The sequence below is a fragment of the Dipteris shenzhenensis genome, chromosome 13, assembly GCF_047967505.1.
Source record: "Dipteris shenzhenensis isolate YYH24624 ecotype China chromosome 13, Dip_SZ_1.0, whole genome shotgun sequence".
NCBI lineage: Eukaryota > Viridiplantae > Streptophyta > Polypodiopsida > Gleicheniales > Dipteridaceae > Dipteris > Dipteris shenzhenensis.
In genome coordinates, this window is record NC_141608.1 from 30046055 (window position 1) to 30071630 (window position 25576).

Genomic DNA, 25576 nt, shown 5'->3' on the forward strand with positions numbered 1-25576 from the left:
TGCAGAGCGTCATTGCTTGGCAGATTTTGGTAGATCTCGGATTGGTCTACCAGTAGTGAAGAGGTGGTCTGTGGAAATGTTGATTATAATGCAGGAATGATCTTTTGAACAGTCGGATTGATTTCGTCGTGCAGAAGAAGAGTTCCGGAAAGTGTACAGGTTACCTGTGGGAAGGGAGGGCATTTTCGGGAAGTCATAAGTTATTCAGAGATTAGGCAACTCTGCAGGCGGAAAGATTGATTCTACTCTCGCGGAGCTCGGTGGCAACAAGAGAAATTGCGAAATATATCTCACGGGCGACTTTACGCAGCAGAAGAGATGCTCACGGACGAGCAACGTAAGCGCATCGAAGCAAACAGAGCAGCAGCGCTCTCTCGGCTCCAAGCCAAAGCTGATGCTTGCGAGCCTATTAGAGCACATGATCCTTCTCATCATCTCTCTCACAAGCGTTACTTGGCGGAGGCAGAAAGGAGATTTTCACCGAACAAGAAGCGTTGCCCAAATCAACACTCGTGGACATTGGGTCCTTGCAGCAATAAAGTTAACTTTGCGAATTCCGAACCCCTCATCAATTCTGGTAAAACTGCTACGGATCCTACACCCATGAAATGCATAGAGGTGTCGCTGGAACTTGTATCGGTGGACCAATTCATCGTTCTGGTTTCGCCTCCCACAGCTGGAAGAGATTTGTTCAGTCGGCTTGTTTCCTCTGTAAGTTATTTTCATGTCCATTCTGCATGGCAATGAGTAGCATTCCGTCGCATCTAAACTATCTTCTGACCCGAATTCTCAACCTTACAGCACCACTCCTCTTCTTAGCATCTTTCCAGTTCTCTTCTAACATACTGGTCTCTGAAATCGGATAGCGCATGTGGACGAGACTCGTCTTCTGCAAGAGTCCGTAGAGAGAGAGAGAGAGAGAGAGAGAACACTGTCGACGGGCTTCGATAGAACGAACACCAAGATTAAACACAGTAACTGCATGTGCACAACGTTCAGCTTTTGCGTATTTGGTAGTCAATTGCAAGGAAATTGGGCAACACTCCAGCACTTTAGGCCTTAATTCAACAAATTCGTGGGTACGTCTAGCTAGAACGTAATTACTCCTAGAATCAGCGACTGTATGATAATAGTCACTAATTCCGGATAAGGCTGCAGCTACTTGAGATGGGTAGACAGCTCCACCCTATATGTGAGAAACCCAAATCTGTAAAATATCCTCCATGAGGCTCTCCTCTGCATAAAAAGCATCCGGAATCCTGACACTGGCAGAGCGTCCTCTCCGATGAGCCTCAAGAATCTGCAACACCACTGGAAAATGATCTGAGGTGGAAACCCCAGTAGAAATGCATACAGATCCTCCTCTGTCAAGTGCCCAATCGTCTACATAAAATCTGTCAATCCGTGCATGAATGGGCATGTGTATTCTCCTGTTCGACCAAGAGTACAGGAGTGACTGTGGCATAATATGAAAGGCATCATCCAACCAAGTGTCCCTGCCACTGAACTGAAAGAGGAAGGCATCCCAAGCTGCCCTCTCCAAAGAATGAATTCCACCCTGTCTGCCTCCCTTTTTGTCTGAAGGCAACTCAACCATGTTGAAGTCGCCACCAATGATCCAAGAATCTAAAATGGGGGCCCAAGAGAGTAACTCCTTTCAAAAGGAGATCCGCTCCCCTCTGTTGTTGGGAGCATAAAGATTGAGAAGACCAATCTTATGCCCTCCAATCAAAATAATGATCCATTGAGCTCTAGAAGGGGAGATAATACCATGACTAGCAACCAAGGGGAGAATAGAAAGAGAGACCGAAATGCAAATACCTCCCCTTGTGCCCATAGCAGGCCCCTGCCACTGAACTGAAAGAGGAAGGCATCCCAAGCTGCCCTCTCCAAAGAATGAATTCCACCCTGTCTGCCTCCCTTTTTGTCTGAAGGCAACTCAACCATGTTGAAGTCGCCACCAATGATCCAAGAATCTAAAATGGGGGCCCAAGAGAGTAACTCCTTTCAAAAGGAGATCCGCTCCCCTCTGTTGTTGGGAGCATAAAGATTGAGAAGACCAATCTTACGCCCTCCAATCAAAATAATGATCCATTGAGCTCTAGAAGGGGAGATAATACCATGACTAGCAACCAAGGGGAGAATAGAAAGAGAGACCGAAATGCAAATACCTCCCCTTGTGCCCATAGCAGGCGACCAGAAGGTATGTCCTAAAAGCAGTTTGCTAGACTTAGAGCAACACTGGCATCCAGCTTGTGTTCCTGGATAAAAAGGATATCAATAGCACCTCCAGTGACACCTGGATGAAGCTGGTTCCGGATCAGCTGCCTACGGCGACGGTGTGGAACTCCGCCTAGGCCCTGTATGTTCCAGCAGTTAGCGTCCCTTTAGAGGGAAGAGCAGAAGAGGCCTACAGATGCTTGGATTCAGGAGCGCCTTGTTGCAGCAAGGGCTCATTTGCAGACATTGTTGGATCAGAGAGCAGAATATGCCTTTCATGCACGGGAATCCTTTTGGATTCAAATGGGTGGTAGGGTCAACAAACACTTTTTCTCTACTCATGGACCCAGACATAGTAGAGATAGTGTTTCGCAGCTTGTTGACTCAGACGGGGTGTTACAGTCAAATCCCGGATTAGCTGCCTACGGCGACGGTGTGGAACTCCGCCTAGGCCCTATATGTTCCAGCAGTTAGCGTCCCTTCAGAGGGAAGAGCAGAAGAGGCCTACAGATGCTTGGATTCAGGAGCGCCTTGTTGCAGCAAGGGCTCATTTGCAGACATTGTTGGATCAGAGAGCAGAATATGCCTTTCATGCACAGGAATCCTTTTGGATTCAGATGGGTGGCAGGGTCAACAAACACTTTTTCTCTACTCATGGACCCAGACATAGTAGAGATAGTGTTTCGCAGCTTGTTGACTCAGACGGGATGTTACAGTCAAATCCTGATGCTGTCATGCGTGTAGCTTCAGAATTTTTTGCTTCCCTTCTTATTGCAGATCCAAGCACACAGGCCATTGATGATGCCAGAGAGGTTATTTGGCAGTGTATCCCTATATTGGTGAAGGATGAGATGTATGTTTCTCTGGATGCACCTTTCACCAATGCAGAATTCAAGACTGCATTACTTGCCCTTCACAAGGGCAAGTGCCCAAGTTCAGATGGACTTACCCCCTCCTTTTTTATTACTTTTTGGGAGCAGATTGGTGATCACATTACATCAGCCTTGCAGGGCGTGTGGGACTCTGGTGAGATGCCGGACTCACTTACAGATGGTCTCATTCATCTTGCCCCATTTCTTTTTCTGTTTGTGGCGGAAGCTATGAGTATCTACATTAGATCTCAAGCTGATATTTATGGGCTGAGGCTTCCTATCCGCCGGGAAGAAGAGCTCCTGGATAGTGAGTTGGCAGATGACACGGCTGTTTTTTTGGATGCCTCCCCCAGCACACTCACTTCCTTCCAGACAGCCTTGGATTTGTTTTGCACGGCTGCAGGTGCACACATTAATTGGCATAAATCCAGCGGTTTTTGAATTTGCGAGGATGACACCCCCCGGATTGGGGTAATGATATTGGCTTCACTTGGGTACAGAGGGGCGTCTCCGTCAGATATTTGGGCTGCCAAGTTGGGATGGGCATCTCTCCTTCACAACAGTTTGCTCCGGTGTTGGAAAGCATCAGAAGAAAGCTCCTTTTCTGGAGCTCTGACTTGGCCTCCAGGGTGGTGGTGGTTAACCACGTTCTTCTAGCCACAGCATGGTTTGTATGCTCTTGTTGGTGCCACTCTAGGGATTGTATCACTCAGCTCAAGAGGCCTGTACGAAACTTTTTATGAAGTGGTCTAGATGGCACAACTGATGTTACAGCCAGGGTGGCTTGGGAGACCTTGATTCTTCCTACAAGAGAAGGGGGTTTGAATATCATGTTCTTCTAGCCACAGCATGGTTTGTATGCTGTTGTTGGTGCCACTCTAGGGATTGTATCACTCAGCTTAAGAGGCCTGTACGAAACTTTTTATGGAGTGGTCTAGATGGCACAACTGATGTTACAGCCAGGGTGGCTTGGGAGACCTTGATTCTTCCTACAAGAGAAGGGGGTTTGAATATCATCGACCCAGATCTACAGTGCAGAGCTTTACTCTGCAAGTTCGTTGTGAGAGGGCTTATGCCAGGGCAAGAGCCTTGGAAGGATTTTTTTATCAGATGCATACAGTCTCGCACGCCCACTTCAGGAGAGGATTGGACACACAGTACTAGATGGGTTTTCGCCATAGCGTTCCTGCAGACCAACAGGCCCAGATGGTTCTTAATCTTGACACACATGAGGATGCCTAATTTTTTATGTTTCTTCGGGGGCGCAGGCTGTCCAGAGACGATATCTTGTTGGAGATATTACTTGCTCCACCTGGATGGGGGCATTTTCCAGATTGGGAGTTCCTTTACAGGTGATTGCTTTTCTTGACACACATGAGGATGCCTTAGTTTTTGATGTTTCTTCGTTGGGCAGGCTGTCCAGAGATGATATCTTGTTGGAGGTACCGTTTCAGTCAGTCAAGATAGTGGGCTTCATGGAGCATGGCTCTCTTTCACAGTGGTACCTGGATCCTGACCCGCTTCTCCTCGCCCTTGGCTCATGGAGGCTGTGGCTCTATGGAGGTGTCCCATTTAAGTTTTTGCAGTGGGACCCTGGGGAATGGGAATGGATAGATGAAGGGCACCGAGAGAAGGGCATCCCCTTCTTTCGTTACATGGTCAGTAATGCCAGGAAATTCCAGCTCAGATGTAGGGCTGTCCAGAGATGATATCTTGTTGGAGGTACCGTTTCAGTTAGTCAAGATAGTGGGCTTCATGGAGCATGGCTCTCTTTCACAGTGGTACCTGGATCCTGACCCGCTTCTCCTCGCCCTTGGCTCATGGAGGCTGTGGCTCTATGGAGGTGTCCCATTTAAGTTTTTGCAGTGGGACCCTGGGGAATGGGAATGGATAGATGAAGGGCACCGAGAGAAGGGCATCCCCTTCTTTCGTTACATGGTCAGTAATGCCAGGAAATTCCAGCTCAGCTGTAGGGGTTGGAGGCCCACCAGAGGTCATCATTGGGAGAACTTTCAGATTCCTGTTGACTTGCAGAAATTTTTTTGGCAGAGACTCTGGAAATCCCATTGGAATAGAAAAATCACTCTCTTCTTTTGGCTTTCTATTCATGGTGGGATAGCAGTAAACCATTGGAGATCCAGGTTCGGAGCTGACCCTTCTTGCCCTCAATGCCTTTCTGCTTTGGAGACAATACAGCACTGCCTTTGGGATTGCAGACATGCAAGAATCATATGGAAGGGGATTGCAAGACTTTTCAGCACTTTTGTTCGCCCACCAGAGGTCATGATTGGGAGAACTTTCAGATTTCTGTTGACTTGCAGAAATTTTTTTGGCAGAGACTCTGGAAATCCCATTGGAATAGAAAAATCACTCTCTTCTTTTGGCTTTCTATTCATGGTGGGAGAGCAGTAAACCATTGGAGATCCAGGTTCGGAGCTGACCCTTCTTGCCCTCACTGCCTTTCTGCTTTAGAGACAATACAGCACTGCCTTTGGGATTGCAGACATGCGAGAATCATATGGAAGGGGATTGCAAGACTTTTCAGCACTTTTGTTAAGGAGACATATGCTCATGCTTATGCTTATGCATGAGCATAAGAAGATGAGTAGAAAGACAATACAACACTGCCTTTGGGATTGCAGACATGCGAGAATCATATGGAAGGGGATTGCAAGACTTTTCAGCACTTTTGTTAAGGAGACATATGCTCATGCTTATGCTTATGCATGAGCATAAGAAGACGAGCATGAAAGAGGGAAAAGAGGGGGGAAAGAGGAGAAGAGAGAAGAAGAGGGAAAAGAAAGAGAGATTGGAAAAGGGGAAAGAGGGAAAGAAAGAGAGAAGAAGAGGGAAAGTAAAGAGGGAAAAAGAGACATATGCTCATGCTTATGCATGAGCATATGTCTACTTCTCTTATGCTCATGCATAAGCATAAGCATGAGCATATCTTCTCTTATCCTCATGCTTATGCTTATGCATAAGAGGAGTCTTATGCATAAGTATAAGCATGAGCATAAGAGAACATATGCTCATGCTTATGCTTATGCATGAGCATAAGAGAATGCCTTTCTATATGACCTGGGGATCAGTGGCTTGGCTTACTCTTTCAGGGCCCCAGGTATTTTTTGAGAGACTTGATTCCTCTTGGGCTCTTCACATCCGACGACACCTTGTGGAGTTGTGCTCTCTAGAGGATGTTCCGGCCACTCTTTTCAGGGCTGCTCACTCCTCGGTCGACGACTCTCCATGGGAGATCCTAGCTAGCATTGCAGCATGGCACATTTGGAGAGCCAGATGCACTGAGGCTTTAGAGGGTTCTCATGTTTACTCTTGGCTCCTCGCCCTTGGCTCATGGAGGCTATGGCTCTATGGAGGTGTCCCATTTAAGTTTTTGCAGTGGGACCCTGGGGAATGGGAATGGATAGATGAAGGGCACCGAGAGAAGGGCATCCCCTTCTTTCGTTACATGGTCAGTAATGCCAGGAAATTCCAGCTCAGCTGTAGGGGTTGGAGGCCCACCAGAGGTCATCATTGGGAGAACTTTCAGATTCCTGTTGACTTGCAGAAATTTTTTTGGCAGAGACTCTGGAAATCCCATTGGATTCGAAAAATCACTCTCTTCTTTTGGCTTTCTATTCATAGTGGGATAGCAGTAAACCATTGGAGATCCAAGTTCGGAGCTGACCCTTCTTGCCCTCACTGCCTTTCTGCTTTGGAGACAATACACCACTGCCTTTGGGATTGCAAACATGCGAGAATCATATGGAAGGGGATTGCAAGACTTTTCAGCACTTTTGTTCGCCCACCAGAGGTCATGATTGGGAGAACTTTCAGATTTCTGTTGACTTGCAGAAATTTTTTTGGCAGAGACTCTGGAAATCCCATTGGAATAGAAAAATCACTCTCTTCTTTTGGCTTTCTATTCATGGTGGAGTAGCAGTAAACCATTGGAGATCCAGGTTCGGAGCTTACCCTTCTTGCCCTCACTGCCTTTCTGCTTTGGAGACAATACGGCACTGCCTTTGGGATTGCAGACATGCGAGAATCATATGGAAGGGGATTGCAAGACTTTTCAGCACTTTTGTTCGCCCACCAGAGGTCATGATTGGGAGAACTTTCAGATTTCTGTTGACTTGCAGAAATTTTTTTGGCAGAGACTCTGGAAATCCCATTGGAATAGAAAAATCACTCTCTTCTTTTGGCTTTCTATTCATGGTGGGATAGCAGTAAACCATTGGAGATCCAGGTTCGGAGCTGACCCTTCTTGCCCTCACTGCCTTTCTGCTTTGGAGACAATACAGCACTGCCTTTGGGATTGCAGACATGCGAGAATCATATGGAAGGGGATTGCAAGACTTTTCAGCACTTTTGTTCGCCTACCTTTCTATATGACCTGGGGATCAGTGGCTTGACTTACTCTTTCAGGGCCCCAGGTATTTTTTGAGAGACTTGATTCCTCTTGGGCTCTTCACATCCGACGACACCTTGTGGAGTTGTGCTCTCTAGAGGATGTTCCGGCCACTCTTTTCAGGGCTGCTCACTCCTCGGTCGACTCTCCATGGGAGATCCTAGCTAGCATTGCAGCATGGCACATTTGGAGAGCCAGGTGCACTGAGGCTTTAGAGGGTTCTCATGTTCACTCTTCTCAGATCTTGGCGAGTACTTGGACAGATACGATACACACTCTGATGGCCATTTGGGCAACCATGCAGGGATCATCTCGAGCAGCCTCCTCCAGGAGAGTTACTTTTCTCAGAGATTGGAGAGACTCTCCCTTCTTTGCTGAGACTTCTACAGGGTTGAGATGGCATTTTCAGCCTCAGCCTTGGTTTCTTTCTACCTCATTCCTCTGAGGTGTTTTTTATTACATGCTTAGCATGGTGTATTTCTGCACAGAGCTTGCTCTAGCGGGTTTCTTTCTTACTTAATAGAAGTCTCTTTTTTTTTTTTTTAAATGACATGCCGCCAGAGTGGATTGACACATATGACATGCCGGTTACAGAGTCCACCTGGTGGGGAGCGTTCTTAGGGACAGGCATTCCATTATTACAGGTCATTGCATTGAAGGATACACATGACGATACCCTTGTCTTTGATAATCAGTCGGGAGGCAAACTTATCAGATCCTCTGATGATATTCTTTTGGAGGTTGTATTTCAGCCTGTATTTCAGCCTGTCAGGATTGCAAGATTCATGGAGTGGGGCAGGGATTCACAGTGGTATCTTGACCCTGATCCTATTCTCCTTGCGCTGGGGTCTTGGAGACTTTGGCTGTATGGTGGTTCCCCTATTAGGTTCTTGCAGTGGGACCCAGGGGGGTGGGAATGGATTGATGAGGGGTACCAAGAGAAGAGCTTTCCCTTCTTTCGTTATATAGTTAGAAATGCCCGAAGATTTCAGCTCAGCAGTAGAGGTTGGAGGCCCTCCAGAGCACCACATTGGGATAGTTTTCAGATTTCCACAGCTGTGCGGAAGAACTTTTGGCGTAGGCTCTGGAAATCCCTTAGGAATAGAAGGTCACTCTTTTCTTTTGGCTTTCTATTCATGGAGGGATTGCAGTGAACCTGTGGAGATCTAGGTTCGGGGCTGACCCTATTTGTCCTCGTTTTCACATGGCAGTTGAGGCAGTACAGCATTGCCTTTGGGAGTGCAGACAGGCGAAAGGTGTTGCTAGGATTTTCAGCGTCTTTCATACAGCACCTTTCTATATGACCTGGGGCTCAGTGGCTTGGTTATCTCTTACTGGCCCACAGGTGCTTTTAGAGGGACATGATCGAGATCTAGCTTTCATTGTACGGTGACATTCAGTGGAGTCTTGTTCCCTCTAGGATGTTCCCCACACTCCTTTCAGAGCTGCTCATGCCTCAGTAGACACGTCTTGGAAGATTTTGGCTAGCATTGCAGCTTGGCATATTTGGAGAGCCAGGTGTACAGAGGCAATGGAGGGTATCCAGGTTCACCCTTCCCACACTATGGCCAGTATTTGGACTGACACAGTACACACTCTGATGGCCATTTGGGCGAGCATGCAGGTTTCCTCCATAGTAGCCAATGCTAGGAGAGTTACTTTTTTTAGAGTTTGGAGGGGATCTCCTTTCTTCTCTGAGTTTCCTTCAGGGTTGAGATGGCATTTTCAGCCTCCGCCTTGGTTCTTTATTAGCTCACTTTGAACTGTTTTTTCCTCATGCATTGCATGATGTACTCCCGCATTTGAGCTTGCTCTCGTGGTTTTCATTCATACTTAATGAAGTAATTTTCTTGAAAAAAAAAAAAAGAACGTAATTACTTGCTGCGTGCATGCAAGGGATGGTAATGCTTAAAGTCCTAGGTTTTGCTTCATCCTCCCAGCACTGAGGAGCTTAATTAAGAGCTCACGACGTATCTGGATTCAAAAGACGGTGAAGGATTCTAGAATTTTAATATATCGTTTTCTTCCTCTCTTTGTGCTAGAGGCACTCCTATTATGTGTTTTCTTCCTTTCTTTGTGCTGGATTGAAACTCTTTTGTGAATTTCCAATTGTATTTTTTTAACAATTATGTGTTTCAAGTTGCCATTTATGGAGATCACCCTATAAAATTGCCTTTTATTAGCCCAATGCCCTTTAAAAGAGCGTTAGTGTTTTTTTTTCCCATTCAAAAGCAATTGCTTTACCACTATAGTACGCACACTTGTGCACTCTTGTTATTGTAGTTAACATAATACCCAAGGGATGAATTTCATACAGTAGCATGTGCTTGGTTTAATACATGATAAATTTAGCTTTTGCAACTATCATCATTTGTTCGTGTTGCAATTTTTGGCCTAATCTCGCCCTTAAAGCACCCTGCATCGGGTTTGAGTGCTAAAGCAACTGGTCTGGGGAATAGATTGCGAGTTGAAATCTCTCTTACATCGGTCTGCACCCCTAGAAAGGAGGGTACTAAACCTTGCCATGACATTTGACTATATGCCATAGTTCATGTGTTTCAATAGCTAGGGACCCTTGGTGATGATCCTTGTCTCGCTGCTGCCATATATGTAAAGAAGAAACAGTTTCTACATGACGGGTAGGATGACTTCATGTAACAGAACCACTTGGCATGTAGAAACAAACAACAATGCGATAAAATACCTCTTTTTCCTGTCTAATAACCAAACTGTTTTTCCATTTGTGGTATTTAATCTTTTAAGTTTGGAAGTATATTGTCCTGCCAAAGATAGATATACTTGGCTTAGCAAACGGTTTTGTTCTTAATACAAATTATCATTGCTTGTGTGATATTTTGGTGCAGGTGAATCCACTGCATTATAAAAGTTCTGAAACAGAAGAGAGTACACCACGCACAGCTGTGTACCATTTAGATGAGTACAAGGCTGTGCTTCATGTTCTGAGAAACATTTCTGGTGTTATTCTACAGCAAATACCACTGAATACCCTGACTATCGTCCAAAAAATGTCACAAGTGAAATGCTCTGATAAACAATGGGTTCCTTTTCGACAAAATCATATTTCAGATTCCCAAGTGGACGAGCTTTTGCAGCAAATACCCTGCAAGTTGAAGGCAACATTATTGCCATTTCAGCTTGAGGGTGTAAAATATGGTCTCAGAAGAGGTGGGCGATGTCTTATAGCAGATGACATGGGCGTTGGAAAGACAGTTCAGGTTTCCCATAGAACCTCTGATCTACTTGTCTTAGAACTCTGAGCAACTTGACTGATCCCCATTAACACCCCTTACAATCCCTCACCCCCAGACGCTCACCCTTCCCTTTTTGCTTCCCTGTTAGAGGCAGAATCTCATTCGTCAAAAGAGCAGCAGCAGAAAGTCTTCTCTCTCTCTCTCTTTGTATGTGTGTGTGTGTGTGTGTGTGTGTGTCACATTTCAATGTTATATGATTTAGACTTTTGATTTTGATAGGATTTACAGATATATGTGAAGGGCTTGTTTTTATACTGATTTCTGCACGGGCCATTTCAATGTTATATGATTTAGACTTTTGATTTTGATAGGATTTACGGAGGGCTCGTTTTTATACTGATTTCTGCACATTTCAATGAGGCATTGCTTTCTTTGTGTGTGGGGAGAGAGAGAGAGAGAGAGAGAGAGAGAGAGAGAGAGAGAGAACGATTTATTTTTTGTTTGTGGAAGGCCAAGAAATCCTATGAGACCTAGTAGATTACATCATACAGAAAGAAACACCCTTGGTGGGATCTTGAGGTATCTGTTACACCTCTAATTGTCTAGCATTGAAACTAAAACTGCAACTGGAACTGGAACTCGAACTGGGGAAAGGAAAACACTCCATGTTTTGATAGTTATCCCTCCCCGTATCGTCCATGAACATGCTCAATACATTGTCTTGGTGGGGATGAAGTGGGCTTATTTGGTAAGCTTGTCCATCACCACATAGGCATTTGTTCCATCAATACTCTCTAGGAGGCAGTCCAATAATATGGGCTGCACCAAACTAGCAGGTGGTTGCCCATTTTGTTTTGTTGGCATATCACATACTTCACATACTATGAATAGAAACCTTGCTTGATCTGTTCACCTTGCTTGATCTGTTCATAGTCTTTGTGATGCTTCTATGTCCTGCCATAGGAGATCAATGCATTTCTCTCAACACCAACATTCTTTAATGCAAGTTTGAAACCAAACAGATTATGTTTTAAAACCACCATAAGCCATTATGCAACTGAAACATAAATGCACATAATCTCCCTCTTTAAAAGACAAATCTCCTGCGTTCATCCGCATATTTCTTCTACTTGTCTTGGGCATCCTGCAGATTCTTTTTTGCCAACTGCAGAAGGGAATCCATTCTCTCCAAGTCATTCTGTGCTTGTTGATTTTCCCAACCATGTGAGCAATTGAAGGCATCCTACCTTGCATCTGTACATTGCCTCAAACAGGCTCATGCCAATGGAGAGATGCTTGGTACTGTTGTAGCAAAATTTAGCAAGTGCCAACCATTTATCCCAAGACTTCTGAGTATCAAAGTGCCTCAAATATTCCTCCACCCATTTGTTCACCCTTTCCAACTGTCCATTAGTCTCAGGATGGTAAGCAGTGCTAGGTAACGTACCCACTGTTGTAAATAACTCCTTCCAAAAGTGACCCATAAAATTTGCATCTCTGTCACTAACATTTTTCTAAGGGAAACCATGATGCTTAAAGACATGCTCAATGAACTGCCAAGCAACCTGTGATGCTGATTACCGGGTCTTAGTGGGTATGAAATGGGCTTGTTTTATCATCCTATTGTGATGAAATCCATTGCTATGTGCATCCATTTGCCCTCTGGAATGGGTAATGGCTGCAAAAGACCTGCGGGTAACTTTATTCTATTGGCAAGGCAAGCGGGTATCAAGTGGTTAACCAAGTCGGGACCTCCTTTAGCTACACACATTCCGGATCTGGTTAGAACTGAATGAACTCCCGTGAAGCTTAGCTTCTATAGAGATCACTTCTGACGAGATCCTCCTGGATATACTCGGATTCACCTCCCCCTATCATTGAGAATCTCTATTGGGTAGTTCCGGGTTCCTTCACACTGACTTCGCATTGAGAGTGAGCAAGCTGAGGGAGTTCCTAGGGAGAGGCACATATGCACTCTGTGTGAGCTACATGAGATTGAGTCAGAGGAGCATTTCATCTTCAGGTATCTAGTATATCACAAGATCCGAGGCCGCTTTTACTGCCTCTTCAGAGGCAGCTCTGGGCTACTCTCTTGCTTCCTTGCCTTTTTACACGAGAGATGTTTGGCTACTTTTTTTAAAAAGAAAATTACTTCATTAAGTATGAATGAAAATTGCGAGAGCAAGCTCAAATGCGGGAGTACATCATGCAATGCATGAGGAAAAAACAGCTCAAAGCGAGCTAATAAAGAACCAAGGAGAAGGCTGAAAATGCCATCTCAACCTTGAAGGAAACTCAAAGAAGAAAGGAGATCCCCTCCAAATTCTGAAAAAAGTAACTCTCCTGGCAGTGGCTGCTCTAGAGGATCCCTACATGCTCGCCCAAATGGCCATCAGAGTGTGTACTGTGTCAGTCCAAATACTGGCCATAGTCTAGGAAGGGTGAACCTAGATACCCCCCATCACCTCTGTACACCTAGCTCTCCAAACATGCCAAGCTACAATGCTAGCCAAAATCTCCCAAGACGTGTCTACTGAGGCATGAGCAACTCTGAAAGTCATTCCACATGATTGGCTGCCTTTGAATCTCTTCGCGAGAAGTGGGTGGAACTCTGCGAAGTGTGTTTTCTGAAGCAGCCCTGAGCTTTCAGAATAGCAACCATGAGAGGGGAAGGGGGGGATTTGAGATGGGCTGAAGTAAAGATCCATCTGCTTCTGTCCAACCAATCTCTCCCATGAGAAGGGGTGCAAGACTGAATGCTGCGTGAGAAAAAATCCTTCCAGGGCTCCTTTCCAGGCATCAATCCACGTACTACAAACTTACAGAGCAAGGCCATACACTGCAAGCTCGGGTCAATAATATTGAGACCCCCTTCTCCTGTGGGGAGAATGAGGGTCTCCCAAGGCACCCTAGCTACAACATCTGAGGTGCCATCTAAACCACTCCATAGGAACTTCCAGATAGGTCTCATGAGCTAAGTGATACAATCTCTAGATCCACACCAACATGAGCAAACAAACCAAGCAGTGTCTAACAATAGTTCACAACCACAACTTTGGATGCAAGGTCAAGTCTGGCTGAACTCCAAAAGATGAGTTTCATCCTGATACTCTCCAACACGGGAGCGAACTGCTGGGCCAAAGAGATGCCCAACCCAACCTGGCATCCCGGATATCTAACGGAGACTCCCCTCTGAATCCAAGTGAACCCTATGTCAATCCCCCAGACTGGAGTGTCCTCATTATTGATCCAAAAAGCATCTACAATAAGTGACCAAGAGAGCAGTTTCTTTCAAAAAAGAACACGATCCCCTCTAAAATTAGGTGCATAAAGGTTTAAGAGACCAACCTCTTATGCCCATCAATCAAAAGTATAATCCACTGAGCTCTAGAAGGGACTATGATCCCGTGACCGATCACCAAGGGGAGTATACAAGAAGAAACAGAAATGCAAGTACCTCCCCTAGTGCCCTAGGCGGGTGACGAAAAAGTGTGGCCTGAAAGAAGCTTACCTGACTTGGAACAATCCCTGGCATCCAATTTGTGTTCCTGAATCATCAGAATGTCCATGGGATCCCCAGTCGCACTTGGATGAAGTTGGTTACGAATCAGTTGCTTGCGTGGCGGTGAGGTACACCCTCGAGGCCCTGAACGTTCCAACTGACAATCCTCATCTGCGAGAGGAGGAGGCCGAATGGAAGATCCTACCTGACCTGGTAGCGGAGAAAGCTCTCTCTTGCGAAAAATTCCTCGTATGAAGAGGAAGGAAGTCAAAAGGGAAATTCACTCTACATGCTGAGGGGGAAACTCTATCCTGGAAGATATGCTCCTCAAGCATGGAGGGTACAAACTCCTCCTCTGCCTCAAACCCAGCCAAGTATGCCAAAACTGAAAATGAATTCCTGCGAAGTACCTCTGGTGCAGGAGTGTGAAGGAGCCTTGCAGAAGAAGAAGTGGAACCAATAACCCCCTTACCTCTGTCAGGTGTAGGCAGACATGGCAACATCTGCCTGACCTCAGCCACAATTATGTCACCCTCCTCAACTAAAGCACAGGCCTCTACAGAAAGGTTCTCCCTAGATGAGTGCTCCTGTATGTGAACAGGGTCAGGAGCAGTCTCATCTACACATGGAACCAAGACAAGGATGTCTCTTGCCTGAAGAGACAGGTCCGCAACCCCGTCAGTTGTAGCCTGAGGTACTGGCTCACCAACTCTGACAGGCACCCAACGGGGGACGACCGAAGTAGGACGTGCTGACTGTCCTGTCTGCACTATAGAAGTACTAGGACAAGAGGCTGATGGTCCTGGCTGTGAAGTCGAAGGTCTAGTAGTGCGTGAGGCGGTAGGAACTGGTCGTGAAGACGGTCCAGGTCGGGTGAAGCTATGAGGCGCCCCTGTGGATCTTTTTGGTCTTTTCTTTTTCCTTGGGCAATCTCTGGCAAAGTGCCCAAGGGTCCTGCAAATCCTACACTGATCCTGTCTCCCTGCAATCTCGACTCTCTATCTGAAGAAGGAGCCATCTGGACGCTGAAGCATAATGTGGTCATCCGAGATATTAGGGTCAGAGACAATGACCCTAACACGCAGTACCCCATCGGACCTGACTGCATCTGCTGCTGAAGAAGGCATCTCAGGAAGAGGGGGGATCTTAGTAACCACCCCAAAGGCGGCTCCAATGGAATGTAGAAGGCGATGGTACACCTGAGGTAGGCCGAGAAATCTGATGAAGAGTGACGTTGTCCGGATGTCCTTCTCGACAGGATCAAACCCCAATGAAAAAGGGGTCAAAAAAATCCTCCTGGAGCTCAGTGCTAACGGGCTAGCCTAAAGCACTGTACTTGCTATCTCCTCGGAGTCAAAGACAATCTGGAAGAAACCTTGCCCAAGTAGACGAACATCTGTGATGTGCCCTGCAAGGTCTCTAGGTAAAGTGGCGAGCATCCAGTCCCTGTCCTGTAACCTGGAAGGGTGGGACCCATGGATGCGAGCAAAGAGAGATGTCAAGCTCTCCTGCTCTGTATCTTTTTTGAGCTGCTGCAACTCGTCTTTTGAAAATGTGATGGTTTTTGTGGCCGGTGGAAGCGGGCAAGGATTGGTTGAAGGCAGAGCCATCGTCAATCAAGGTGGAAAGGCCGACTCAAATACTAGTGAGCTCCATCAAACTGAAAAAACGCTTAGGAATGGAAGGGTGGAGAGGGGATGGAGGAGGAGGGGAGGGGAGAGTCAGAGGCAGAGGAGAGGAGAGAGGAGGGGGAAGGGGGGGCGGGGGAGGGGGAGGGGGAGGAAGTAGGGGCTGAGGGGGTGGAGTTTAGGAACGGAGGTAGGGGGCGGGGGGTAGGGGCTGGAGTGTCGAAGAGAAGGGCAAGGGTAGGGGCTGGAATGGCGGGGGGGAAAGGCAGAGGAGAGGGCTGTGGGAGCGGGGGGAACAGGCGGGGGTAGAGGGCGGGGGAGAGGGCGGGGGTAGAGGGTGGGGGAGAGGAGAGGAGAGAGGAGGGGGAGGGGGGGGTAGGGGAGGGGGAGGGGGAGGGGGAGGAGGAAGTAGGGGTTGAGGGGGTGGAGTTTAGGAACGGAGGTAGGGGGCAGGGGGTAGGGGGTGGGGTGGCGGAGAGAAGGGCAAGGGTAGGGGCTGGAATGGCGGGGGTGAAAGGCAGAGGAGAGGGCTGTGGGAGTGGGGGGAAAGGGCGGGGTTAGAGGGCGGGGGAGAGGGCTGAGAGGGCGGAGGAAGAGGGTGGGGGTAGAGGGCGGGGGAGAGGGCTGAGAGAGGCGGGGGAGAGGGCTGATAGAGCGGGGGGAGAGGGCAGGGGGTGGAGTTTAGGAGTGGAGGTGGGGGGGGGGGTAGGGGCTGGGGTGGCGGAGAGAAGGGCAAGGGTAGGGGCTGGAATGGCAGGGGGGAAAGGTAGGGGAGAGGGCTGTGGGAGCGGGGGGAAAGGGCGGGGGTAGAGGGCGGGGGAGAGGGCTGACAGGGCAGGGGAGAGGGCTGACAGGGCGGAGGAAGAGGGCGGGGGTAGAGGGTGGGGGAGAGGGGTGAGAGAGGTGGGGGAGAGGGCTAAGAGAGTGGGGGGAGAGGGCAGGGGTAGAGGGCGGGGGAAGGGGCTGAGGGAGCGGGGAAGGGACTGAGGGAGGGAGGGAAGAAAGAAAGAAAGAAAGTGTATTATTGTCCACTAGAGGCCAAAATGGGCCCATGGGACATCAAGAACTCTGCATACAAGATAGCACAAAATCAATGTGCCCCAAAGAAGAGGCATCGTCGAATATCATCTAAGTGCTACGCAATATAATGCAAGTGAAAGTACATAATGTCAAATCTGAGCCTAAATACAGAGTAAACTAGATGCAAGGAAACCGCCCCCGGGTGCAAAATGGGGGGGATGAGCACAATATGCCAATGCAAAGATACAAGTCCAGGTGTCACGGAGTCTGAGAACCAAAATAATACTGGAAATCCTGTCCATCGACTCTGCCTCCTGCTATGAGAGTACAAATCTGGGCAAAGGTGAGGTGAGCGGCTGGTGGGGCGAGATCTCCATGAGTGAGTCTCCTCCGAAATGCTGCCATCATCCTGGATCGTCTGGAGATGAAGCGGCGAGTACGTCCCCTATGTAACAAGATCCTGCGGCGTCTACAAACCATCTCATATGTACATCCACATGGTGGAGGCATGTGTCCTGTGTGGGCTCTGCCGTCCTCGTGCTCCTCCTGGTCTCTGTCCTCTGGTATGGCGTGTGCCTGAGCTCTATGAGGCTGGGCTCTATCACGCTCCGGTCTGTGCTCTCTGAGGTAGTCTCGCCGAAGCATAGTGGCCTCCCTGACATAAAGGGCTAGGCAATGCTGATCCTCGTAGTCCATCACTCGTGAGAGAGGTCCAAAGCCATCCGTGAAGAGACAGTGGAATCTACCTCTGATCTCATAATATAGCGGGCATCTGCAAATGAAGTGCTCCTCTGACTCCACCTCTCCCATGGTGCAACAAGGGCAGATCCTGGTCTCTCGGCCTGGTCGCCATCCATCCTCCATGCGTTGCATCCTACCAGCCTCTATCTCGAGCTGATGCGAATCCTCAATGAGTGGGACATGTGGGTACCTGTATAGCCTGGTGGGATGACAAATCCATCCTCTGAGATCCGAAGGAAGTGGTCACGATATGTGGCCATCTTCACCGGAAGCTGCGTGGGATAAATCCAAGTGCGATACGTATGAAGCTGCAGCAAGTCTGCTCTCGTGACCTGGCTAAGCTCGTGGCGAGTCAACTCGAGATGAGGGGCATCTATGCTGTATCGGAACGGAGGCAGTCTATCCATGTGAGCCATCTAGTGAGTCTGAAGTACCAGCAGTATCGGGCCCCAGGTCGTGCCAACTCCATATAAGATGCAAGTGCTAACCATGGCAACCGAGCTCTGCCTGCTGCTGAGTCTCCAAACTCCCTGACCCTGTGCAGATACATGACCGACTGAAACGCTGCATCCAATGCAAGGGGAGTAGCTCCAAACTCTGCTAGCATGATCTCGTGCGGAACTGTAGCCTTGGCCCTAATGAGCCGAGAGAACATGATGATCTGTAACCTCTCTACTCGTCTCCAATCTGCAGCGCCGAGGTCTCCTGCCCAGAAAGGAGCTGCATACATCGCAGCTGGTCTCACCAATGTATCAAAAAGCAAGGATTTCGTATCGGGATGCTGAAAGTGGGACTGAAAACACTGACGCTCAAGATGAGCCAACGAAGCATACCCTTTACTAATCCTATCTCGTGCTGCATATGTCATGGTGAAGACCGGTCCCCTGAAAACTGCCCCTGAAGGAGAGGCTAAGGGAGGAGGGAGAGGTGAGGCAGGGAGGGGAGCTAGGGAGTCGGGGAGGAGCAGCAGCTCTGTGCCGGCAACTAGACATTGAGAGTGCTTACTCAGATCACAGAGACAGGGACGAGGTGTACTAGGGGGAGGGGGAGGAAGTAGGGGTTGAGGGGGTGGAGTTTAGGAACGGAGGTAGGGGGCGGGGGGTAGGGGCTGGGGTGGCGGAGAGAAGGGCAAGGGTGGGGGCTGAAATGGCAGGGGGGAAAGGCAGGGGAGAGGGCTGTGGGAGCGGGGGGAAAGGGCGGGGGTAGAGGGCGGGGGAGAGGGCTGGAGAAAGAGGGTGGGGGTAGAGGGCGGGGGAGAGGGTTGAGAGAGGCAGGGGAGAGGGCTGATAGAGTGGGGGGAGAGGGTAGGGGGTGGAGTTTAGGAGCGGAGGTAGGGGGTGGGGGGTAGGGGCTGGGGTGGCGGAGAGAAGGGCAAGGTTGGCATTTTCTCTTAGATGACCAACTTTTGTAATAGTTAATGTGCGTAATTGAAATGGTCAAGAGAAGTAACTGCCAAGGTCCTAGGTGAGGGTGGAATGACATTGACTAGGTAGTTCTGAGTGCTAAGGCCTAGGTGCACCTAAATGTGCAATAATGCCAAGGGGCAAGTGGTTTTTAATGTGCCCCAAGAGAGGGGTAAAAAGGTGCACCAAGTGGAGAGGCTAAATTGATGACATTTGGCAAGGAGAACTATCTAGGGAAATGAGGGTCTCATGGATAAGCATGAAAGAAATAACGAATTGATCTGACGATCTGCTATCCACGAGAGAATAGGCTGGGTAGAATAACTTAATGCCATCGCCCGTGAGCTGAGCTAATGTAGAAACATGAAACTCAGGCTAGAGATAAAAGTGTTACAGTTGGTATCAGAGCAAGGTTGAGAGAGCAAGGGACAAGAGACGGAAGCTGTGCATGAAGGTGGACGGCCAATTTTTTGTTGGTGTTTTGCGGTAGCGAAGGAGATGGCCGGTGAAATTGTGACGAACCGGTTAAGCTGGATGTGAGCTTGGGCTTTGTTGACGAAAAGAAAAGCATCGATGGCGTTTCGGATTGTCAACGTGAAAGGCTAGTGGAGGTCCCGTAACGCGCTGAAATGCAATTGGCCTATGAATCGTGGGTGTTGGACTATTGCGATGGAGGTCGTCAAGGTTGACGATGTGTTCTCAATTGGGGCTTGAGCGCAGGGGATGCAACGCAGGTTGGCTACCATGGCCTATGAAGGATCTAATTAACGCACGGCTGAACTTGGGACAGCGCAGTTGGACGAGGATCGACGGTCGCTGAAAAAAAAAAAACGTAGGCGCAGATTCTAATTCCAGATCGTGCGCTGTCTTACGGGATTAAGCCGTCGCTGGTGATTGTCGGGGCAAGTCGGCAGTGCATAGATATTAAACGACTGCGCACGTATTTCTTATCTGAAGCACCCGTTGTTTTATATCTAGACGAGTCGCCTATTGACGTGCTGAATGGGAAAATGGATACCGTCGGCTGTCAATTGTGAGAGGGTTGAATTAGATGAAGAGTTTAGACAGCCTGCAGTTTTAGGCCGTGAGATTTTGTTACGTGGGCATTCGGTTGCGTAGACGGAGGATCACGCTCCTACAGCGAAGCAGCAGGGGACCAAAGGCAGCCTTTGAGGAGAAATCAGGGAGCTCTTTCTTTCCATACAGTTTTTTGTTTTCATATGGTCCTGTTATTTCTGCACCGTAGAAGGAAAAAAAAACCAGGAAAGCAGAACAGAAGTGAAGGAGGGTGTATATATTGGTTATTTGGGTTCTAGAAAAGACTGAAAAAAAAAAAAAAACCAATCTTCCATTGCGAAACTATGGAGGCAGAAGGGCAGAATTCTAGGGTGAATCCTAGTGAGTCTAGAGTACAGTCTACACAACAGATGTCACATCATGCAGCACCTACATTGATTGGTAGGATTTCGATATTAGAGGATGCTTTACAGCAGATTATGAACCAGCAGCTTCAAGTGAATGCTGGTCAAAATGAGATCAGGGAGATGGTGCAAGCCTTGTCGGCTAGACCGTCTAGAACTGATAAGGGCAAAGCTCTAGCAGAGCCAGAGCCCAGTATACATTCATTAGAGCGCGCAAGGGTCAAAGTGCCCAATATCGCTAATTATAGACCGGAGAAGTACGCTGGTCGGATGACCGAGCGCAGCTCTGATGTGATCGAGGTTTGGTTACACAAGTGGAAAGAAGCCTTTGCCATTTGTGAAATTAGATCCGATCTAAAGAAAATCCGCGAGGCCACACACCTGTTTATTGAGGCAACGGACAGATGGTGGATAAAGCAACAGAAGGATCAAGTTGCTCCAACCACCTGGGAAGGGTTTAAAGCTGAATTCAAGAAACACTTTCTCCCACCTGATGAAGAATCCCGAGCTTGGGATGCTTATAAAAATCTTCGTTAGAGGAGTCTGTCAGTGGTTGAGTACACTGACAAATTCAGGGAATGTGTCATGAAAATAACGGACCCTCTCCCTATGTCGGTTCAGTTAAAAGACTATATCTATGGACTGAACGACAAGATCAAAATGGAAGTTCAGGCTAAGTATGTGACTACATTAGATGAATCTATTGCAGTAGCCCTGAACTATGAGGATGCCAGAGGCAGATCTGGTGGATTTGTGCAGGCAGGGACTCAGTATGAGCACCCGAGAAAAGGGGGATTTCCGAGGAAATGGGTTTCAAAGACAAGCGTCTCGCAACCAAGTGGCCAAACCAAGTAGGTGAAGCCGGTTGAGGGACCAGTAAAAACAAGTACCACCGTTGGGGTGAAAAGGAAAATAACTCCAATGGCAGCCCGGGCTTGGTCAAAGTCCTCGTTGACCCCTGAACAAAAAGAGAAAGCTAGAAAAGAAGGATTGTGCTTCAGCTGCCTTCAACGACATCAGTGGAAGGATTGTCCACTGAATAAAGACTGTCGCACGGCTAATATGATAATATCTGAATGCGACGTAGAAATGCAGGAGAGTCCCAATGCGGAACATATGCAGATGCAACTGGCGGGACCTTCTCAGAGGTTAGTACCTTGTTTGTTATGTGTATCTGTTGCTAAGTTAGTGACGAGTGCACCTGATAACATCCTATCTAAGCCCGTAGCAACGGGGTATACGGCCTTTAATGATACGGAGTTAATTAAAATGAAAGGGCAAGTGGCCAGTCATGATGTCATTGTGTTGTTTGACTCGGCGTCAACTCACAATGTGATTAACTCCAAGCTCGTGAAGAGGCTGAAATTAAAGACAAGTCCATTTGTCTATGCGTATACAGTCAGAATGGCAGATGGAAGTTCAACTGAAGTATGGGACCAAAGGGTTACCCAGTTGAAGCTTCGGATTCAGGACTATGCTGAGAAGCTTGATTTTGAAATGACCAAGCTTGCTCATGCAGATATAGCCCTGGGTATGGCGTGGCATTCTAGGAAGAATCCAACCATTGATTGGAAAAAGCACGTATATCAATTCAAGATGAATGATGTGCTTTATGTCTTGCGAGGTGAAAAAGATATACCTCAGGGACCATTGGTTTCCGTGATGGAAATCAGAAAGGCTCAAGTAGAGTTTTTATTCCTTTGCACGGCATCGGTAGAGCCGATGGATGATTCTTCGGCTAGCACTGATGTTATGCAAAGTGGTGAGATGGCCAAGCTGGCTAATCTTATAACAGAGGAGTTCTCTGAATGTTTTAGGAATGAACTACCTTATGGGTTACCTCCAGAGCGGAAAGTTCAACATAAGATTGAACTGATCTCGGGGGCAGAACCTGTAAATAAACCTCCCTATAGAATGAGTTTTGCTGAAGAGGCGGAGGTGCGTAGACAACTGGAAGAATACCTCAAGTTGGGACAGATTCAACCAAGTTTCTCACCTTTTGCTTCGCTAGTGATATTAAAGAAGAAAAAGGATGATACGTTTCGCCTCTGTATAGATTACAGAGCATTGAATAATATCACTGCTAAGCACAGGTATCCGATGGCTCGGATTGATGATTTGCTAGATGCATTACATGGAGCCGTGATTTTCAGCAAGATAGATCTTAAGTGCGGCTACCATCAAATCCGGATTAGAGCCGAGGATGTGCATAAAACCGCTTTCAAGAGCAGGTTTGCTCATTATGAGTTTTTGGTAATGCCCTTCGGACTTACCAATGCTCCAGCGACATTCGTCATGCTTATGAACGATTTACTACGTCCGTATATCGAAAAGTTCGTAGTACATTTTATTGACGATATCTTGATATTCAGTAGAAGTGTTACTGAGCATCGTGAACACTTAAGGATAGTGTTCAGTACTTTGAGAAAAGCCAGTCTTTATGTGAATAAGAAGAAAACTATACTATGTATGGTTAGACTTGAATACTTAGGGTTCATAATTACTCCACAAGGGGTAGAAATGGATCCGAAGAAAGTGGTTGCGATACTAACTTGGCCAATCCCTCAGAGTCTGACCGCATTATTGCGATCATTCTTGGGATTTGTCCAGTTTTATAGAAGGCATATCAAAGGATATTCCGGAATAGTATTGCCATTGACTGATTTGACTTCAGATAAAGTACCTTTTATTTGGGGACAGAATCAACAAGAAAGTTTTAACACCATAAAACAAGCTGTGGTCACCGGACCGGTGTTAAAAATAGTTGATCCCCAGAAACCGTTGTTCCCAGAAACCGATGCAAGTGCCATTGCGGTAGGAGCAGTTCTCCTTCAAGAGGGAAGGCCAGTAGCCTTTGAAAGCAAGAAGCTTTCTCCCTCTCAAAGGAATTGGCCAACTCATGAATTGGAGTTGTATGCTGTTATCCATGCTTTGAAAACATGGAGACATTATTTGTATGGTTCAGAGTTTTATGTGGATGTGGATCATGATACTCTGAAACATTTTTGTAAACAGCCTGACTTGAGGGGCCGCCAAGCTAGGTGGGCAGAGCTCATGCAGGAGTTTAATCTAATGATTCGGTACCGAAGAGGAAAAGACAATAAGGTTGCTGATGCGTTGTCTCGCATTATGCACAACCTGAGTTTCACGGTATTAGAGAGTGCTCTAATGACTGAGATAAAGGAAACTCAAAGAGTGGACGAGTTTGTCCAGAGCTTGTGGCCTAAGGCTCATGTGTTAAAACCCGGGGAAAATGAAAAGGATGACCTGGCATCCAGAAAAGGCCAAACTTATGCAAGATATACCATAAGGGATGGTATGCTAGTTAGAAATGGCAAGGTTGTAGTACCTGGTCAGAATGATCTCAGGCAGAGAGTCATTCGACAGTGCCATGATAGCCCGTGTGCGGGACATCCAGGTGTCGAGAAGACATATGATCTCGTGAAGCGAGATTTCTTTTGGCCAAAGATGAAAAAGCATATTCATGAATATGTGACACGGTGTTTCTCGTGTCAGGTAAGTAAGGCCGAGCGGGTGAAGCCACCCGGACTTTTACAGCCCTTGGAAATACCACTAAGTAAGTGGGAGAGCATTTCCATGGACTTTATTGTAGGGCTACCTGCAACACAAGGAGGATATAATTCTATCCTTGTGGTGGTTGATCGTCTAACCAAGATGGCTCACTTTATTCCGACTAGAGAGTCTATTAGTGCCCCGCAAGTTGCGGATTTGTTCATTAGACATATATTTCGTCTGCATGGATTACCGAGATCCATAGTGTCAGACAGAGATGTCAGATTTACCGGTCACTTTTGGACAGCGGTATTTGAGACACTAAGGACTGAGTTGGGAATGAGTAGTGGGGATCATCCTGAGACGGATGGTCAGACGGAGAGAGTCAACCAGACTTTAGAGGATATGCTAAGGGCATATGTGTCATTGAGGCAACATACATGGGACAAGTGGTTGCCATTGTTGGAGTTTGCCTACAATGATAGGAAACATTCCTCTACTGGGTTCAGTCCGTTTGAGCTGAACTATGGTTATAGACCAGCCAATCCAACTATAGTTGGAGTACCTCAGAAAGTGCCTAGTGCCGCGAACTTTGTGGTTCAGATGCGGGAGATGCTAGCACTTACGAGAGCTAATATCCGCCAGGCTATGGATAGAGCCAAGGTGTATGCGGATGAAAATCGGTCTATAAGAGTATTTAAGGAAGGAGAAAAAGTTTTTCTCAGAGTTCCTTCGCACTCGAAGTCGTTGACTTTAGGAGAGTGTGCTAAGTTATCACCTCGATACTGTGGGCCGTGGTTAATTCTAAAGAGAATAGGCAGTGTAGCCTATAAATTAGAATTGCCACAGGGGTATAAGGTGCACCCGGTTTTTCATGTTTCGTGCTTAAAGAAATTTTTACATACAGGTGACTCACTAATCGAAGGTGTGGTTTTGTTTCAGGAGATAGAGGATATTGCAAGGCGCAAGCCAACAAGAATCCTGGACCGAGGAACAATGCAAATACGAAATCAGAAGATACCCACGGTGTTGGTTGCATGGCATGGTCAGCCTCTATCGGAAGCTACCTGGGAATCCGTATACCAGTTACGAAGAGTGTTCCCAGATTTCATCATCAAGGATGCTGATGCTTGAAGAGGGAAGGAATGTTATGCTCTAGCTGAGATAGCATGACCTCAGATAGATCGGTGGGCATTTTCTCTTAGATGACCAACTTTTGTAATAGTTAATGTGCGTAATTGAAATGGTCAAGAGAAGTAACTGCCAAGGTCCTAGGTGAGGGTGGAATGACATTGACTAGGTAGTTCTGAGTGCTAAGGCCTAGGTGCACCTAAATGTGCAATAATGCCAAGGGGCAAGTGGTTTTTAATGTGCCCCAAGAGAGGGGTAAAAAGGTGCACCAAGTGGAGAGGCTAAATTGATGACATTTGGCAAGGAGAACTATCTAGGGAAATGAGGGTCTCATGGATAAGCATGAAAGAAATAACGAATTGATCTGACGATCTGCTATCCACGAGAGAATAGGCTGGGTAGAATAACTTAATGCCATCGCCCGTGAGCTGAGCTAATGTAGAAACATGAAACTCAGGCTAGAGATAAAAGTGTTACATGGTAGGGGCTGGAATGGCGGGGGGGA

General features: G+C 47.3%; 1 protein-coding gene across 1 annotated transcript in view; it reads left to right on the top strand.

Annotated features, from left to right (window-relative positions):
• Positions 1-317: 317 nt before the first annotated feature.
• Positions 318-25576, top strand: part of LOC147895276 (SNF2 domain-containing protein / helicase domain-containing protein / HNH endonuclease domain-containing protein) — a 188461-nt gene continuing 163202 nt past the window's right edge. The window contains exons 1-2 of the mRNA XM_087383441.1: positions 318-711; positions 10365-10736. Coding sequence (XP_087239567.1) covers positions 319-711; positions 10365-10736 — 765 coding nt within the window. The 5' untranslated portion in view covers position 318. The remainder of the gene's footprint in view (positions 712-10364; positions 10737-25576) is intronic.